The sequence below is a fragment of the Salmo salar genome, chromosome 10 (assembly GCF_965601325.2).
Source record: "Salmo salar chromosome 10, fSalSal1, whole genome shotgun sequence".
Lineage (NCBI taxonomy): Eukaryota > Metazoa > Chordata > Actinopteri > Salmoniformes > Salmonidae > Salmo > Salmo salar.
This window is the reverse complement of record NC_138300.1, coordinates 92,703,507-92,723,951: the sequence shown is the minus strand read 5'-3', so window position 1 is coordinate 92,723,951 and position 20,445 is coordinate 92,703,507. Positions and strand designations below refer to the sequence as shown.

Sequence of the window (20,445 nt, the reverse complement as noted above, 5' to 3'; positions counted from 1 at the left end):
TGGGCGCCGCCCTATGGGACTCCCAATCACGGCCAGATGTGATGCAGCCTGGATTCAAACCAGGTACTGCAGTGACACCTCTTGCACTAAGATGCAGTGTCTTAAACCACTGCTCGACTCGGGAGCCTCACTACTGTTATTTTACTGCTGCTCTTTAAGTTTTATATATATATTTATATATATTTTTTATTAAAATGTTTTACTTAGCAATTTTTTTACTTAACTCTTATTTTTCAACTGTTTTGTTGGTTAAGGGCTTGTAAGTTAGCATTTCACTGTAAGGTCTACACCTGTTGCATTCGGCGCATGTGACAAATAACATTTGATTTGATTTGTATGTCCTGTTTTGTATGTCAACTATCTCTGCATAATTGCAGATTTCTAGTGTAATTCCAGACATATCCCATCCTGACTGGGTCCACAGGAGCAGAGCAGGATCATGTTTGTTTGTATAGTTTGCCAGGCTCTAAGTCTCTTCATGTGTCTATGTCCTTGAACTGTAAGTGCTTAGGCTCATCCAGCCAGGGTCCCCTACTACCCTACTGCTGACATGTCACTCCCGTTACAGCTGCCAGTCAGCTCTCAGTGATGCCGGCCCACGTCCTCCAACACTTTATGTCTCTCAACACCAAGTCCTCAGTGTCTCTGTGAGAGAGGGACATGTCTGGACCTGTCTGTCACACACGACTCACCCCCAGCTGGACTGCGGTGGGGGCCATTCTCTTTCTAAGCACCAGGGTGTCTTCTGGAGACAGGCAGATTGCGTCAGTCTGGACAGCTACTGTACTGTTCCACAGTGGAACAACATTCCTATCTTCTCCCTCCATGCTTTTGTATTATTTTGAGCTGGCAAGCACACAAGTGATAGTAATCTACACTTCAATTAGATCGCACTACTCATCAGATGCTATCTTGTGTGCTGGAGCTAGAGAGTGTGAGTGAGTGAGTGTGCTTTGAGGCAGGCAAAGTGTCATTGTGAAGTAGCACGTTGGTATTACTGTGAAGGTTACCCGTTGAGCGTGTGTCTGAGTTTTAGTAAAGGCTTATACTGTAGGTAAAGAACCTGCAAAACAAATGATGCTGTGCTTTGTAAGTGCTGTACTTTTTTTCACTGCACCCTGCAACCAGCGAAGGGCTGGCTCTACTCCCCAAACAGATCCACTATTAAAACGTAGTCTATTGTCTATGGTGTGTATTTGTCATTCAACCAGTCATAAATTACAGTACACCAGGGACCACTGAAATAGAGATAGTTACAAAAGCAATGTAAAATAATATTTTGCTTGAATTGTCACTGTTAGTGATATTGTATGTTATTAATGTGTTTCTCCTTTTTCTGTTTTTGTTTGGTGATGATGTGTGCTGTGCCTCGCTGTTTCATCAACCTGATGTACAAAAGGTAAGTGTCATAATGCCTGTCTCATAATCCAGAACACTCATTGAGTTATTTAAAAATAGATGGAACCACTCACTTTCTAAACGTACACTCATATCATTGACCAAATATGTACTTCTGTGTAGGTGGACTCACGAACAAGCAAGGTAAGTGAACTACATATTATAACTGTATGTCAGTCAGCATCAACAGATGATTGTATTTGTGTCTAACAAAATAACATATTTGTGTCTAACAAAATGACCATATTTATGTTCAAGAAAATTAGTTTAAAGGCCTCACATTCCTGCATTTGGTATTTATTTCCTTCCGATGTGTTAGCTAGGCAGTCTCTTCCTCTGCAACCGTTGCAAGGCAGTCACACAGAGCAGAGCTACAGTTCCAGTGTTCTTCCACTGAGTGGCAGGTATTCTGGTCTTTTCCCGCTAACACAGGAAAATCAAGATGGATGGGTAGACTCCATCGGTTTTTATCATCCCTTAATGTGCAGTTATACAGTGACAGAGAACTTTCATAGAAGAGGACAGGCCAATGTTTGAAAATTTTGCAGGTGGGAGATAGCACTCTCCAGGCACAGCCATTAAGTTCCATCAGGGAGGCAGTCTCAGGTAGGCAGTAGACACAATACCCTGGCCTCCCCTGCTGCCAAATCTGGGAACATCTGTCTATATCTCTCTCTCTCTCTCTCTCTCTCTCTCTCTCTCTCTCTCAAATGCAAGTGTCAGGTCTCAAGTAGTTGCTCTTCTCCCTCCTTTTGTGCATGGACATAAATATATTGTGCTATCTTCACGTTTGTTCAATGATATTCTCCTGTAGTGATACTGAATGGTAGCCATGGTCTGACTTTCAAGGGAAACAGGATATTTAAAAAAAAATATGTCAGAAAGGTTTCTTACAACTCAACACTGAGCACAATCCGACCCTCTCCACAATGTGAAAATGTAAACAGATATTCCTGTATATTTTTATCAAAGAGAATGTGACTTGTACACTATTACACAGTCCATATGGGGGGGGGGGGGGGGGGGGGGGGGGAGGAATGTGTTCTCTGTCTTTGTTAGTATGTCACCCGCTGATAAAAGTGCCTTGATGTTGGAATAACTAACAAAATGTGGAAAATCTGAATATATTTAGCGGCACTTTTCAAACCAGGTTGTATGCAATGAAGGTCTCAGCAGCACATTGCTGTCTAAAAGACTGCTTATTGACAGACCTTCAGCGTCATGGGTTTCGCGTGTTCTTTGAATCTGTGGTACTCCAGCAAATGTGATCCTCTCTGATGCTTCTATTTGAACTTATTTTGATGTCCCTGAGCATTAAGAGAAGTGACAGCTTACAAATAAATCCATAATTATCACATCTGAAAGCCGCCATCCCAAACTTTATTTGCATATGGAACACTTTGAGGGATGGGGCTGATACACCCTAAGGGTCTGGCAGACTCTGGCAAAGTGGCTGCTGTCATCTCTCTTCTCAGAAACCCACTGAAAAATAGAGGCAGAGACCATGTAGCGAGACAATAATGTTCTGTTAAGGTCCAATGCCAATATCAAATCATTTCTGGGTAATGATTAAGTACCTTGATGTGATTGTTTTCAATTAAAATGTTCAAAAAGAAACAAAAATAGCTTCTAAGCAAAGAGAAATTTCTCAAGTGAGAATTTTGCTAGGACTGTCTGGGAGTGGTCTGTGGGAGATTTATGTAGGTTTAACATATGCAGTTTATACCACCGCAAGCTGCCATATGCTACTAAATTATCCTTATAACTTCTTCCGTGTCCAATTTTTTTATCATCTGGTGCAATAGGTGCAATAGAAGTATACATCTGGTACAGTAGAAGCAATTATTGGTACCATGATTGTCTTCGAAAAGTGTATTTATTTACACAAGGATTGAACCCATTTTTCCCCCTTTGCTACTGTATAATAGGGAATCCTTTTTTCTGCGAACAATGCCTGCAGTACACTGGTCGGCTTGAACTCCATCCCACCAAACCAAAACAGGCAGAAACGTGTTTTCAAACAGCTCTTACACTAAAAGGGCATTATCATAGTTTTCACAGTATTACAGTATTTCAACCTTATAGTGTGGAAATATATAAAAAATGGAGAGAAATCACATGTTTGACAACAGTGGGCCTTTAAAAAAGTCTAAGTAGGCAGGACTGACTAAGGTATAGTGGAGTGTAAAAAAACGGAGGACAAAATTGTTCCCATTGTATTTCCCCAGTGTATTTCCCAACAGAGCAAGGCCTGCCAAGGCCCCGCAGGCTTCATTTCACCCCTTCAAAACCTAACATATTTTTTTGAGTGTTCTGAAGATAGGAACACAATGACTGCCTGTAGAATTTCATCTTAATTCTACCTGGGAACACAAAAGACAAATCATGGCCATCACAAAAGCCTTGTTCCTGTCGCACAGTGTGTGATAGGACAGGCTCAGGCAGCATAAATGCCTGGCCCTTCAGAGAGCAGAGAGAGAAAGATAGACAGAGAGGAGAATGGTCCCAGGCCAGACCTAAGATTGCCTCTCTCCTGTGTGGGGTGAGCCTATAGGACTACCCACCTGTCAGTAGAGGACAGGTTTAGGACACACAGCAGACAGGTATTATATAGGAAAATCTATATGTATCAATCATGTTTTTGATGAGAACATCACCCAGACTTTGGCTATGTGTATTGTATTTGTAATGCATGTCCCAATCGTTAGTTTGATATAGGCTAATAGTTTCACGCTGAAGCAACAGCCTAGAAAAAGGCTACAGGAGATAATATATTGCTTCTGAATTACTCCTGAATATATTGGGTTTTCCTCTCTCCTCTACTGCCCCACATCCTCAGTGAGTCACTGCCACATGGCACTGTGGAAAGGGGTCATGTTTATCCAGCAACGTCTGGAAAGAAAAACCCATAGAACCGTTAACTGCTATCCCTTTCACCGTTGGGCAGTAGTAGCGGCATCAGAGATGTGTTTTTTCGGTGGCTTGTCTCCTCTGCTCCACCTTCTCAACAGATATCGATATTCCCCTCTGAGGTTCTGCCACGGTACCTCCCCCTAAAGTTGCAGCTAAAGCTCATCTAATTGGTCGCTGGGCTTTAATTAGCTCAGTGCGTTTGCATGTCTGCCATTAGGAATTCAAATGGGGTGGGGTGGTAACTGACATTATCCCTTCTCTCCTTCTCCTCTTGCCAGAATCCGTCCCTGTCTAATTCTTCATTTCCCCAGATCCTGTTTTTAAAATTTTATTTAGGCTGTCATTTATTTAACAAGGGATTATTTATTTAGTGCGTCAAATAATTCCTGAATGAATATTTATATATTTGTGGGAGCTTTAAATATTTACATGTCTCCACTTCTGGTTTTCAAGCCACTGTAATGAGTGTTGTTGCTGGAGGTTCAGGGGAATAACAAGACTGGTTTCAAAGTGAAAATTCCTTAGAATATATTCAAAATAAATGTCTTTGAATTTATTATCCGAGTTGATGCCCTAATGATAGTCTAATTGGAGGTATATTATTGGTTCTCTGGCTGCAGTGATGCTAATTTATTTGGCTGTTGATATTCATTTGAACGAAAATTAATGATTCATGTTAGGGGGTGCTGTGTGTAAACATGACCTTGTGTCAACTCCTGCACTGATGCTGTCTGAGATTCCTACTTGACCACATTCTCTTAATCCTTAGCCATTTTAACCTAATGCCCCCTTTTCTCTGCATCTTGTTTTACACATACTTTATTGTGTAATAGTGGATTATTAAAGAGGAGAATCATCTTGAACCAGTCATGCCCTCACAGTTTACAGTGCTGTGATTCCCACTGGTCTAGCTGGGCATGATGAGCCACACCACTGTTTCCATACACCCAGCCTTATTAACAGACGTTGCAGGCGATACGATACTGTAGCAGGAGAACTAAGCAGAGCGGGCAGGTAGCAGGCAGTTAGACAGGCAGCGTGGCTGGTTAGCTGTTGAACCAGGGAATGCCTCTTTCCACTAGAACTAGGTACCCCAGCCTAGATCCTAATGACTAACTACAATAAAGAGGGGAGGGGAGGAAGAGGCTGATTTGTTCTGCATGCTAAATATGGCCTGTAATCTTTATTCCTCAGAGTACCTTATTAAAAGTGAAAGGAAGATGAAATCCCACCACCCGGGCCATCCGTTCTGCTGTTTATTAGAGAGGCTTTTCTTGGCTAATATTAAGGTTATGGTAACCTTAGCGGTGATAGATGCATGTTGTGACTTCAGGTAATAATAGCAATGATTGATTCCCACCTGAACCCTGGAGGTGTAATCTAGCGAGATGGAAAAGATAAAGTGTCAGGGAGCTTTTGAAAGATACACACAGGTACAGGCAGATCAGATCCAGGAGTGCTGTTTTTCATCGGCTAGACAACCCCTTGTTGTCTGAATTTATGATGCTTCACCTCATCGCTAATTCAACATTAATTAACTAATGTTTTCTTTACTAAAATCCATCACTATTTGTCATTTTATTTGTGAACTTTCTTTGAAAATATAGATATTTTTTTGCTATTAATGTATAAATTGTATGGAAGCCCAAGGCAAATCTTTTTTTATAAATGACTCTTGGAATTATCTCGTCTGAACAACTTACTATCTCAATCAAACGACTTAGCATCTTATTTTAATGATTTTGTATCTTGTTTAAACGACTTAGTTATTAAAAAAAAATAAACAAAGTAGTTCAAACGAGATACAAAGGGCGCAATTTTCAGCATGTGTTAAGGCAGCGCTAGTGTCAAACACACGTTAGTTTGCAATTCGCCATGTAAAAACTGCCGCTCTGGCATTTTCCAGCCCTAATGCCAGGTTCGGCAATTTACCTGTCTAATATCAGCTCGCAGCACTGATATGGATATTTAAAACCAACCAAAAGCTGGTTTTAGTGGTAACAGAGTTGGTTATGCCATGAATTTTGACAGTGGAAACGCAGCCTGTCCAGCCATGACGCAAACTGCCCATATGCGCATGGCACAAGAGTAGCCTAATGTGCTTTTGGTGCCTGTATATTCTTTTTATTCCCATTTCATTTGATTTTATTAAAAAACAAGAATAACCTACTCCTCCTCTCAACAAAGGCTTTTATTTGTATGCCGAATGGAATCGCAAAGTAGTCAAGACTGTCGATAAAGGGTTTGGCTCCTGAAACCGCTTGGAAGTAAATCTTAATCACCAAGGCTTTAATAAAATATCAAGTTTGAGAGGAGCAAAACAGTGAGCTGACATTCCCTTTTTATCTATGCATTGTAGACAGGTCCACATTATTTTAGCAGGTCCCGTTTTGGACGTGCCTAAAACCCCCTCCATGATGTAGGCTACGTGCCCATGCCCATCATGAAACGAGAGATGAGAACCTTGGTGAATACCGGTGAACCTCGTATTTAGAAGTTATCTGTAACCTGGAAACATATTAGAATGATTCATCTTCCTGGTTTTATGGTGACAAAGTCCGTGGAGCGCTTGAATTTCTGGAGATTTGTGAATGTGATCTGATCTGTAAGATGATTCCAATTACGTTCATAAACCATAGGCCTATTTGGGAGCAGTATAAAGGTTAGTGGACATTCTCCCTTTCTCTTTATATTGGATCTTTGTCCAGCTACTGTGAAACCTTTGGATGTGCGTAAAACCCTCCATGAACTGCGTTGTTTTAATATTATATGCCCATGGGGAGGAATTATGGTGCCTGTTTAAAACAAGTTGTTGTTTTGTTTTGTTTAGAATTTGATTACAATTCTACATTTTATTTTCTGGCCTTATCAATAATAAATTGAATCTTTCTTATTGACAATGTTTGGTATGTCCATGCTCAGCCATAATGCAATTTACAGTAGGCCTAGCCCCTATATCCATGTGAATGCTATTGAAGCCATACAAATACTTAGAACAATGTGGAATGCAAATGGGTTCAAGTTAACCTATTTAGCAAAGATGGGATAGGTCGACATTTTGTTATTTCGTTTCTGTAAGCCATTTAACTAACTATAACGGACTAACATTGGAATTGGAGTTGGAGTACCGTAAATACAACACATATTTTGCCATGGAGCACATTCTGTTTGACCAGTGAGTGGCCAAGCCTAGACACACCCACAACTTGTTTAATTCTTCAAAACTCAGACCTTAGAGAAAATGGCAAAAATATTTCTGACACACCCCTGAACCTATAGCGCTACCGCCTGCGGTAAGATTTACCATTGCGTTAGATTGTTAAAATAGAGTCCTAAGTTGTTTAAACGAGATACTAAGTCGTGTGAATGACTTAATTGTTATTTTGTCTAATTGTGCCAAATCTGTTATGCAGCGCCAGTTGTGCTTGTCAGAACATTGCTGCAGCCATTCATTCACTGATTCCATCCATTGATATGATTATTAATTGACAGTTCTTTTATAGGGCTGCTTATGAATGCCAGAGCATGTACTGTAAGTGGGCCAACAAGATCTCACGCTTTTACCAATTTGACTTCAGACCGTTATTGTATGATCAAATTAATATTGGTAAGTATCATCTCCACCTAATTGACTTCTTTGTGATTGCCTTTGCATATTTACATAATACATTATGTGTCACTGCATGTGCAAAAAAAGCGTATGGATAACTACAGTGTAAACAATGAGAAAGTGATCAGCATATTTTAATTGTATGTGTGCATTCTGGGGCATTCTGTTAATGAAGCTCGGAGTGCTCAGAGACAATAGTCCCAGATGTGTTTTTTCCTGCCTCACACCTTTACTGTTGAGCTGCATAAGATGGCAGCACTATTATTCTATTAGTAGCTTATTAATGAAGCTAATTTGTGTAACTGTTATTAAACCCTTTGAAAGATTGTTTGTGTTCAGATGAAATTAAACGCATCCCAGAAGCCATCCATTGTGGCGGATAGATTACAAGAGAAATAAGGTTCTTTGAAAAATGGTATTTTATGGGCGGAAATGTTTCACCATACCTCAGGGGCAGTGATGACAGGGAAACACTGCAGTCCTCCTTCATGTTGAGATGTTTTTTTTAGTCAAAGTACCAGGGGAGAACACTAAGTGTGATTTATTCATCCCTTGACCAGTAAAAGGTGTCAGCCAGGTGAAAATGGATGCTGGGAGTATTGACAGGAGAAAAGGGCCATGCAGTTGTCCTGCTCTGTCACACCAGATTGAGCGAGGGGGGAATGTGTCCTCTGTCATACCTCACTGTGTGTGCTTTGTAGGAGGCAGTTCTGATAATACACACACCGTGACTAGTAATACCTTTTTGCATTTATTTTACTTGGTTGCTACAGTCTATGGTGTTCCCACTCTCTCTGTTGGAGAGTTCTGATTTATCTAATGGACAATTTACATGTTTCTATTCCTTATATAAGCCCTCCCTCTCTGCATTTCTATGTGATAATTTTCCTTTATTTGTGGCCGTTGCTTAACGGTATCCTGGAGCGCATTGGATACATCTCAGACGGGGATCTGATTTCCCACATGAACAGATCAAATCGCCTCTTTTGTTCACTGGTTCTATCTGGCAGTGTGGAGAGCCGGAAAATTTTCGCAGGGCTTTCCCTTATTGAGGAGAAGGAAGATGAAGAAATCAAAAGCACTGTAGCTTGAGAACAATTTTTCCACAACTCCAACTGCGAAAGGGTAGAGCATCTCCCTGGGATTTTATATTTAGCATTTGCTATGCTACTTATGAAATATTTCATAAATGTGAATATATTAGACAGGGAGAACAGTGTGGCAAGTCATTCCATATGCACTGCCATAGCAACAAGACGTTCCGCCTTATCTGTTTAGAGCCCATGATTCTTAAACTGTTGGTTGCCCACGTTTCCATTTTTAATCAGGGAGTGTTTGGTATACCCTGCAGCAGGGATCTAGATAAAAGGATTATCTCAGCCTCTACTAGTTAACCACATTTCTACCCTGCCAGCCAGCCCCCAAAATTAAAAAGTATGGATTTGTAATGCTTATTTCAATGTATTTTCATCATTTCTCATGACATTTGTTTAAATATTGTTTTTGTAATTTAGCGAACGCGCATATCGAGAGCAATTAGGGTTAAGGACACATCAACAGATTTTTCACCTAGTTGGCTCAGGGATTCAAACCAGTGACCTTTCTGTTACTGGCCTAAAGATCTTAAACGCTAGACTATCTGCCCCCCTAATGATGGATACAGTTACGGATATGAAACAGAATATTGAAGTCTCTCCCTGCATTAGTACAGTATTTGATATTGATCTTTCAATAATTATGATGTATCGAAAGTGTTATTTTACATGACTATCCATAACTTACAATATAGCTTTACTTCAGTGAACAATAATATTGCCCCTTGCCAGTGTATAATTCCTACATTATTGATTTAGTTTTGTATCAATCGATTTTAAGCTCTGAAACTTCAAACTGATATGATGCTAGTTATGTGCCTATTTTTGCTAATATGTATTACTACATTGAAGCATATTCTTTTGCAATTTGTTACAACATTTAGTTCCTACACATGCACACATTTGCGTTCAGCTTTCAAATGTTTTTCATTTGAGAATTATAGACTGTAAAATATGATACTATAATATGATATTATTCTTTCCACCAAAATGTCTCAATATTGAAAATGCTATCAGGTAGAAGCTTTTGTAAATTACAGTGATATCGTTCCTTTCCAAAATCTTTATCCCCCAAATTCTACATTCTAAAACACAAACTGCCAGGGATCTGCCAGGCTCCTGAAATTCAGAATAACATTAATTCCATGACTAAAATACTATAACTATAATAACAATTTTATCATTAGCAACACACACCCAAAAACCAGGACTAGAAAACAAATGGGGGAAAAAAAATCTTCTATACCGCTTCAGTACACTAATAGTTCATGAATCCGTTGAATACCCTGGTTAAAATTACAACCTTGTGAAGTGAAACTTTGACCAAAGCCTTGACTAAAGTGTTGGCTGGGAGAAGATAGAGTTGTGTCTTGTGGAGGCCATCCAGATGTCTTCATTAATGAGTGGTTCCAGAAGGCCCTGCTCTGCTCTGTTAGGCTGCGGGCAGTTCATTATGCTGGCCACATACAGGACCCCTGGTTGGATAGCACAGACTAGCAGAGTAGAACTTGCTCCTTTGTCACTGCTGTTACCATTAGCCAGAGATTTGCATATTTCTCTGGGAAGCATTAAAGGAATACAAAAAAGACTAATTCACTATTGAAAGTCTCCCTTTCAAGATTAAGAGAGTTCCATTAGAAATGTATGGCTGCTCATGTAGTTTTTATTTCATTTCTCTGTCACTGTCCCCCCTACTTTTGTGGAAGGCTTTGATTATCCTCCAGGTTGGAAAAATAACTGAAATAGAAAAAAAGAACAGCTGCCACTGGTGGTAATGCTGCTTGGTGTAAATGGAAATTGCCTTTCATGGCAGAATTCCTTTGTTCTTTGATTAACTTTCTCTAAAACTCTCATGGTGTATTTAGGCTTTAAGGAAACAATGAATCCTACAAACTCAGATGAAACTCAGGATACTTCAGTTGACTCCTCGTACCAGAAAATGGCAGTCATATTTAGTGGCTCTAGGGTACAGGTAATAATCTCATCAGACATTGAAAATGTTCCTCTAAATTATAAGTGATTGGAAAATACATCAAGACAACGTCTTCAATCATCGGTTGATTTTCTCAAGGAAAATGAAGAAAATGTAACCATCCTGTAGTGTTTTACACTGTTTAGGAGTATGAGTTAAGACAATATGTTAGGTGACTTAACCAACTTTGGAATGCCTGATATATGGTAGGCTTTATGTAAATACAAAGCAAAGGTGACATTTTTTACAATTTCAATTTAATCATTGTAATTATAACATATAGTTCATTCATAATGGTTTGTGTAATTTATTAATATTTTATTAGTACATTTGTACTAACAATTAGCCTACCTTTATGATTAAGTTTGCTTATTATTTAGGCCTTGTTTTCAAGTTGTCTTATTCACCTTCTTCCCACTGAGTTTGTGCTGGCGCAGAGAGACTCTCAGTAAAGTACATGTGGATAGGGTGATTCTACCTCAGCGGTGCCACACACACACCTGGATGAGGGCATGTGAGAAGCACACCTAGAGGAGGTGCCCACAATGCTTATCACTCTGACCTCAATTCAGGGAAGAGGAACAATTTCCCAAACAGCTGGGGATCAATCAAAGCCCACTTGAAATGTGCCACCTACCACTTTTACATTAGGAAACACGCTGTTCCAAATGGGGCATTTTGACTCGATTTTTGATTATTTAACAGGCAAAGCTGTCTCCTCATGGGGCCACAAGTGCCAAATTAAACCCCCCCATGCCACCTCCTCTTTCCTGGGCTATGTAAGCTACAATAGGGAGGTAGAGGGGATAGGAGAGGAAAGTTTGGACTTAAAGGGATAGTTCACTAAAAAATACAGAATGACACATTGGTTTCCTTACCCTGTAAGCAGTCTATGGACAAGATGTTACAGCAATCCATGCTTTGGCTTAGTTTCCCTGGCACTGTTTCCACATGCTAACGTTTTAGAATTTGTGGCACAAATCTCATTCAAGTCATGGGACCAATTTTAGCTTTTTTTGTGCATCATGTTTAAATAATCCGAAAGTATATAAAAAATGCTTGTGAAGCTCAACAAAGTAACTTAAAGATGTTTTGAACATGATGCGCGAAAAATGCTAATATTGGTCCCGTGAATGGGATTTGTGACTTGAATGGGATTTGTGACACTAATGCTATTACATTAACATGTGGAAACAGTCGCAGAGAAACTAAACCAAAGCATGGATTGATGTCATATGTTGTCCATAGAATACTTACAGGGCAAGCAAACTGATATGTCATTTTGAAATTTGGGCAAACTATCCCTTTAAGTCTAGGGATCTAGTCACACAGTGAGGACAAGATGCAGGATTTAAGTTTGAACCAATATTATGCACCCACCATCCTCCCTTTGCGTACTATATTTTGTACATGTTAAGTATGTGAACTAGGGTTGCAAAGCTATCGGTAATTTACCAAAGTTACCGGAATCTTCAAGAATTTTGGTAATTAAGTAAAAATGGACCTGTGTGGCTCAGTTGGTAAAGCATGGTGCTTGCGACGCCAAGGTTGTGGGTTCAATTCCCATGGGGGACCAGTATGAAAAATAAAAAAATTGTATGAAAATGTATGCACTCAGTTGCTCTGGATAAGAGCATCTGCTAAATGACTAAAATGTAAAATCTATGGCAATCTAGCCTAATTTTGGTAGTTTATACTTTTAAACAATGATTCATATATATTATTAATTTATTATATCTGTGTCCATATTGTCCATGAGTTTCCAGTAGATAGACTATATGGTTCAAGAATTTTTTTTACTATTTAATGAAAAAAAGGATCAAATCAACAATGGTATTATTTTCTATTAACTCTGAAACTCTTCCAACTATTGACTGTGTTCACAACTGCCACCAGGTTTGCATCAAAACATTAACAACAAATGCATAGTGACATAGTCAAATTAAAAATATAAAGGATACTTTATGCTGAAACCCTATTAAACACCAATTGTATTCACTAATTCGATGGTTTATATTTAGGATAATGTTTTACAGCTTTGTCATTTTATTATTTTAAAATCATCGTATTTATTATTTCATATATTTTACATGTGATAATGCCACATAGAGGGCCAGAGATGATTAGACGCCTGTGATAATCTGAAGTACCCAAAAGTGCCACTAGATGTCTTGTGATAGATTACGTAAAATCCTTGAAAGATACAAACATTTTGGTAGTTTATGGGTAAACGTCAAACATTTCCAGTAATGTACCCCCTCTTTGCAACCTTAATGTGAACACCTGTTCTCATTTGCTTGACAGAGTGTCCAGTGTCACACATATCAGGTTTACCTGCAGCGTATCTCCCCCTGACAGTTTGTCTGTAGATGAGACTTTCAAAGTACATAGAAAGTGTAAGATGAAAAAAGCAAACAGTCATTCAACAGGTGCAATTGAAAGCAGGTGCAGCAATTCTTGAGTGGTTACCTTTGTCCTGCACTGGTACATTTATATTCAATCATTGAGAAGGACAAAGGCAAGACTGAACGCAAACCCAATGCAAAATCTACCACACAGGCTCCTCCACAGCATGGTGTTGTGGCCTTATACAATCTTCAGCCATTCTGTTATCATACTGAACGTTTTACATTTACCAGTCTCTGGTAAAATAAACAACTTATTGTAAAAATTTGATGATGACAATTTACAACTAAAGGATTTCACACATTTGCTCAATGTATTATAATTCTCTAGATTATATGTCAACAAAATACTTTCTAGAATATATTGGATGGTGATTTAACTGCACTCAGAAATGCACTTTGAGTCAAGTTTCTGCAGTAAACTGGGCTGAAAAAGTACAAGTACATACTGTACATTCCAGAAACCACACTGAAGAAAACTAACCTCAGAAATGCACCATAGTGCTTGTTACATGTCTGTGGTTGAACATAAGTTCTCATTACACTTTGCAACAAAAAAGACAAACATTTCCTTTGGACCGCATGTCACGTCTTAGCCTTGTAAAACCAAACTAAATTTTGCTCCCAGAAATCTAAATTAAACAATGTGTTGGAAGTGATGTACAGTATAGTTTTCCTGTGTTGTTTTACTCCCCTGAACCCAGTGCTTGGACTTCGTCTGGCCCATCTGTTGTGCGGAGTCTCAGTCCTCCAGAGTAATGTTAGACACAAGGTCAGCAGAAGACCACAGACTTGCCACATATGCTCCACAAACTGTTGATGTTGGTCAGGAGAGGAGGAACATATATAATAATCCAGATTAACCACAATAATGAGGTTGTTGTGAGCCATAAATTCTGGCAGGTGAGGGGGCAGCGGGGGGAATAAATGATGTGGCTGTGTCTTGTGACACGGCCGTAAAGAATGGGCATCTTTCCAACAGCTCATTTCAACTCTTCTAATTGGCCTCATTGTAGATGAAAAATGTAATTGCTGGCCTGGCTATTAATGCTGACTTTTATGGATTGGATGCTTTTGTACATAATATACGGCCTCAGTTGTCCCTTTTATTCCTGGGCAGTGTTCTGTCCGCCCATGATGTATTGCACCAGGAGGAAACTCACTGGAACACAATGGGGTTTCAGCCCATGTGAAGCTCTCTGGCACAAGTCCAGAGTGGGCAGGAGAGGAGAGCGGTCTAGTACCACTGTGTCCTAGGCTTTCTGGTGGTGGTGGAACATGCAGCTCTAGACTATATATTGAAGGTTTTTTACTGTAAGGGTCCATGGCCATAAAGAGTGATACAGTGCTCAGAACAATATGACCTTGTATAGCACTCCATAAAATTATCTGGGTTTCTCATGTGTCAGGAAACGCATACAATGGAAAGAGAGACATAAAGCCCAGTAAAAGAATAAGACCCTATGGAACTGCCAGTAAACAGCCTTCTCACCAAAGAGAACATCCCTGTGAGCTTTATCTATGGAGGGGAAGGAGGTGGCAGTTTTTTGTCCCCTGGGAAGCTGTTGGCCAGGGACCATAAAGCCTGCAGCCGCCAGCGCAGGCCCTCTGAAATATTCATCACATAACTTTTCTCTTTGGCTCGCTTTTCTCTATATGTTTTTAGCAGATGGTAACATTTTTGAGTGGAGAACAAAGTTGTAAGGGGAAATGATTTCACTCGTTGCTATGGGAACAGAGAGAGATAAAGATGTTTCATGGTTCACTGGTTGCCAAGACTTACTGTGTGTGTGTGTGTGTGTGTGTGTGTGTGTGTGTGTGTGTGTGTGTGTGTGTGTGTGTGTGTGTGTGTGTGTGTGTGTGTGTGTGTGTGTGTGTGTGTGTGTGTGTGTGTGTGTGTGTGTGTGTGTGTGTGTGTGTGTGTGTGTTTGCGTGTGTGTCTGTGTGTCTGTCTGTGTATGACTGTGAGTGAGTGTTTGTGTGACTATTGTATTTGTGAATGTGCATGATTCTGCAGTCACTGCGTTTCGCTAAAGGACGTACAGATGTAGGATCTTAATTTGAACCAGTTTGCTACAGCAGGAAAATAATCCTGCAGCAACAGGAAATATGAATTATTATGTGGATTAAAATATATGGACATTTTTTGTAGGGGGTGATACATTTTTCGTTAGATCAAATCAAGTCTGACATTTTAAAGTGAAAATTACAAACTTTAGAAGCATTTTTAAACCTTGAATAGACTACACGTTTACATTTTCTGCTGTGCAAGAAAATTCTCAGCAACAAAAGAGTGATCAAATTAAGATCCTACATCTGTAAAAGGTCATGATGGATCTTAACTATAGAGCATCGTAGTATTGCATGGAGTATCATGAGTTCACAGTACTATATCAATGATACAAGGTCCTGTCAAAAGTTGTATGCAAAGTATACTGATTTATTTTTCCCTGTGATGGTGTTAAATATCGTGCTCATTTCACAGTGTATAAACTTTCTGTCTTAATAGCGATGAGTTGGTCGCATGGTCGCTCATATTCACATGCCACTTAAAAGGGAGGATCTGTCGATAAATGCAGCAATAAGAGAAGCAACTTATCTCCTGCCGTTTACAGCAGCACTTCCAAACCACTATTCTACCATTTGAGAGCAGCTAATTAGATTGTGAGGGTTGCGTGATATGGGGTCCTGCACATGAAAGCTTCTCACTGGAGATGAGTCGGGGTTGTCTGCACCCCAAACAGTGCTGATAGCACAGTGACTCCTCTAATTCCACCCTCAAAAATCACATTCTAATTGGATGTCTGATTTTAGAAACTTCTTCAGCAATTTGAGGAAATTGCTTTTTGAAATGCAATAATGTCAATGATTTTAAATGACAAATTTCTCACTGGCTGGCTGCAGTCAACTGAGGAGTGTCTCTTTTCAGCCCTCATCAGGCAGTAATTAAAAGGTCCTCCTTCTGCTTGTAAACCATTGACCCCTCAGAATTTATCACAGGGCTCATTTGTAAGCACAAGGAGCTGTACCTCTAGGCCAATAGGAGACAAGGAGGAATCCCTGTAAGAATCAGGCAGAAAATGACAGTTTTGTCGGCTGGTAATTGTTTAAGCAGCTTTAGCTTCTTGTTAAATGTCAAATGTGGTGTCCTCTACACTAGACTGTCCTTGTAGGGCAATTCAGAGTCAACACATACATGCTTGGATGCACGCACACACACTTAAAAACGCAGAGGCATGTTTTAATTTGTCTTGGCAGTGTTGTACACAAACAGAACCGTTGAAAATGTGGTTATTAAAGTAGGCACCTGCAGACTGGGCTCCAAGCCTTTCACTGTTCTCCCCAGACATAGAAGAAGACAAAATATTTAACCAGACGGGAATGAGTGGTGAAGTGTAGTTTAATGTGCTGATTATATTCATCAGACAAGGCCTGTGCTCTCGTGGTCCACAGCAGAGCTGCCTTAAGGGACAGTGAGTGATTCCGACCACTCAGCCTCATTATGGAATCATATTAATATTTAAGGGGCTGGAATTGACGAATAAAGAGGTAATTGATAGCATCAAAATGGAAGTGTTTGAACTCCAACTATTGTAGTATTTAAATATATGTAATTATGTGGCAATTAGGTGGTAGGAATGCATCCAAACAGCCTTTTTTAAAATAAAATATTTTATTCCAAATTAAACCAAAGCTGTGTCTGCTGCGCTCTGTTTGTAAAGGGTTCACTCAGATATAATTATGGTTATAGATGACAGTTGTAAATTACTTTTAGTTGGATCTGTCCCAAGGAGTACATTGTTCTAGTAACTCATCTACTCGAGTTAAAGCTGTTGTCTTGATGAGGGCATGTGAACGGATGCGTGCTGTAGTGGTAGTAGAGGAACAGTGGATCCCATGGAGCTGGGGCTCAGATCAATCAATGGGCGGGGAGCTGCAGTGAAAAGGTGTGTGCAGCCATGCAGAGGAGAGGCGAGGGCTGTGAGTCACAGGACAAGTGGGGTTTTTCCCTCTCCCTCCAGGGGCCTCCCCAGGGCTCACTATCACGACACAGCACTCACTGAAAACCCTCTAGTCTAGTCCACCAGACCTCACAACTGTTTAGTCCTATTCCTATTTATTCCTTAAAATTCATATTTATTCCCATGCACAAGTGTGACAGTTTAGGGACAGAATATATTTTCTCAGAATGTTCATGTCACCTTCCAGAATGTGTACATACTGTATATGACATTCAGTCGACTGGGTTGGATGGAGAAAAAAGGTACTGTAATATGTATGGTAGGCCTGCTATATGCCCGTTGGGTCTGCAGGCAAGTCTATAATTCAGACTACTGTGTATGATAATGATGATCAGGAGTTCTGCTTTGAATAACATGAGGGAGGAGCACTGTGCATCTGCTTAGATTATTATTTTGCATATAGTCAGGAGAGTACGCTATGGAGTTTCTCTAATGAGGTATTACCACATTTAGCCCATGTTGATGTAAAACCACCATTCACCTCTCCACTCCCTAGCCATGATCTATGACCTCCACTCCAGTCTTGCTCACTCTATCTAGCCTGAGAATTGATCAAACAGTGATGGGATCTGGAGGAAAGCTAACTAATAGCTGTTATGAGAGCGGCATATGGAGACACAGCCGTGCAGGTGCATCAAGCCTGTTATATGATTGTTGTCTAGAGATTGATAATCAGTAGAAGAACAAGGGAATGAGGATAATGTTCAGCCTTGCTAATGCATAAGGCACCAATAAATGCTTTTTAGACAGAGCATGAAAAATAACAGCACACGGACAGCTTGCAAACAGATGCCTGCACACCTGTAGTACTTCACATTTTTCAGAGTTAATTTTGTCCCTGGTTGTTTTTGGGGTGTAAAGTATCTGAAATGCAAGAGGAATAACATTGAAATGGTGCCTCTGTATTATGCCCAGCCAAAGAACAACACTCATAGCAGTAACAATGAAATATGACCACGCTGTAGCTGTAGAAATGTAAAGTTAAATCTAGGTAAATGCAAGGGTTGGCACAAACATTTTTAGGACGTTCTTGGGACGTTGTGCCATTGTCCCCTGGAGGTTTTGTCTAGTTCCCAGTTTGTCCCGGGGATGTGCTGAGGATGTTTTTAGGAATTGCTTGGGATGTTGTGTCATCGTCCCCTGAAGGTCCCCTGATGTTCTTGGGATGTTGTGTCATGGTCCCGTGGACCATTTTACCCAGGGCACGCGCACCCTAGTTTCATTACACATGTCATGACTCTCCTGGTTGAGGATCTAAGGCCTCAGATCAGCTTGGCAAATGGCTGACAGATAGCCAGACCCCCCTCTCTCCCACAGCAGAGGAGAGGGGGTGCTGGGCCAGTTTTATGACACCTCACACCAATCGTAAATCTTATGCAGCAGAGAACCCTCTCCTGCTCTTCAGTATCAACCAAAGGAATGCCTTTTTCCTCCAGGAAACCTTTGCCGCCAAAACTATAACGTCCAAAAAAAGTGAATATTGGAAAAATATTTCTAAGATAGGAATGTTAAGAATGGTCAGTGGGGATCTAAAGAGTAATCATGTCATATTGCTTTTCATTTTGTGATGTTATTAAAAACTGTATGAACCAAATACTGTAACTTAGGAAGAAAACACATTCTACCTGTCAAGTTTCCATCCAATATGACGTTAATACAATATGAAGAACGATGCAACTATTTTTGTTAAGATAGGAATGTGATTTTGGTTTCCTAATGAGATAATGTTTTTTTATGTCCTTTGCATATTAACTAAGCCACGCCCCAAATGAGGTCAGAAGAGCGTGTCAGTGTTATGGAACCACCCTTTTCGACAAGAGTGCTTAAAAGGACTCGCTAACAATTAACATACCAGACCAGCAGACGTGAAACATGAGCTAAACGTTACAAATGGTTGAAACTCTAAGACCAGAAAACGTGTAGCTGTGGCTTCCAATACTGAAAATGGTTAGAACTTTGAGTCTCCACATGAGGTGAAGAAGATAGACTAGACCATAACATTGCCAGTCTGCAGCTGGGCATGAAAAAGTGGTCCTAGAACTTTGACTAAAGACAAGAGGTGGGAAGGAAGAAAATCCAATCTCAGACAACCATTGGTGCATCTGAAGATCTGTTCTATTTGAACACTACAAAGCTGGACAACTAAGAAGAAGGACATTGTGACCTCTGGTGGACAACCAGAGCCTTACACCCATCGAGCCATTCCCCATAGAAGAATCGACTGGTTTCAACAGAGAGACGACGAACAAAGACATCTAGGCGTAAATACATTGCATTTCTTACTAAACGGGCAGCGACTCGTGTGTAAAGTATATGGTTAATGTGAGCGTAGTTTCCAAATGTACAATAAATGTCCTTTTTTCCCTATCTCTCTATTTCTCCCACCCCCTTCTCCCTCACTGTGTAATAAGTCGTCATATCTTGTCAGTCCACTAGGGACTTTTGTATCATGTAAGTGTGAATGTGTATTCTGTGTTATTATTTAGTTAGTCAGTAAATAAATAATTCAATCAATTTGTGTAGAACTGAATAATCAGGAAAGGCTGGGGTTCTTGCGAATTAAAGAAGTCTGCGACATTCAGAATGAGACTGATATGAGGTAATGATTAATAAATAACTGTTAACGATATATCTTATATATATCATCTTGAGTTTAATTCAGGAGATGGTAACACGTTAAATGACTTCTTCCGTGGTGCCCCAAATTCCTAATGAGTTAATTGTTACATGATTAATTTAATCGGGTAACAATTAAACATAGTTAGTTGATTCGATAAATTACAGTCATTAGATTAATTAAAGCCAAGCCCATCAAGGCCCTGATTGGTAATCCAGTCACAGCTCTTTGCCTTTTGGCAATGATAGGGACAACCACACACAAACAGTGCTTATCACATATAGTGATTTCAACTTACATATTTGACACACTGACTCCGACAGTAATTATTATTTAATATGTCCTCACCTGTGATTTGCACCCACAACCTCTTAGTTCACTGCATTCAGATCTTCCTGCTATGCCACTATGTTT

At 39.9% G+C, this 20,445-nt stretch overlaps 1 protein-coding gene across 1 annotated transcript in view; it reads left to right on the top strand.

Annotated features, from left to right (window-relative positions):
* Window positions 1–20,445, top strand: part of roraa (RAR-related orphan receptor A, paralog a) — a 307,181-nt gene that overhangs the window by 121,274 nt on the left and 165,462 nt on the right. Inside the window, exon 2 of the mRNA XM_014124802.3 lies at window positions 1,522–1,542. Coding sequence (XP_013980277.1) covers window positions 1,522–1,542 — 21 coding nt within the window. The remainder of the gene's footprint in view (window positions 1–1,521; window positions 1,543–20,445) is intronic.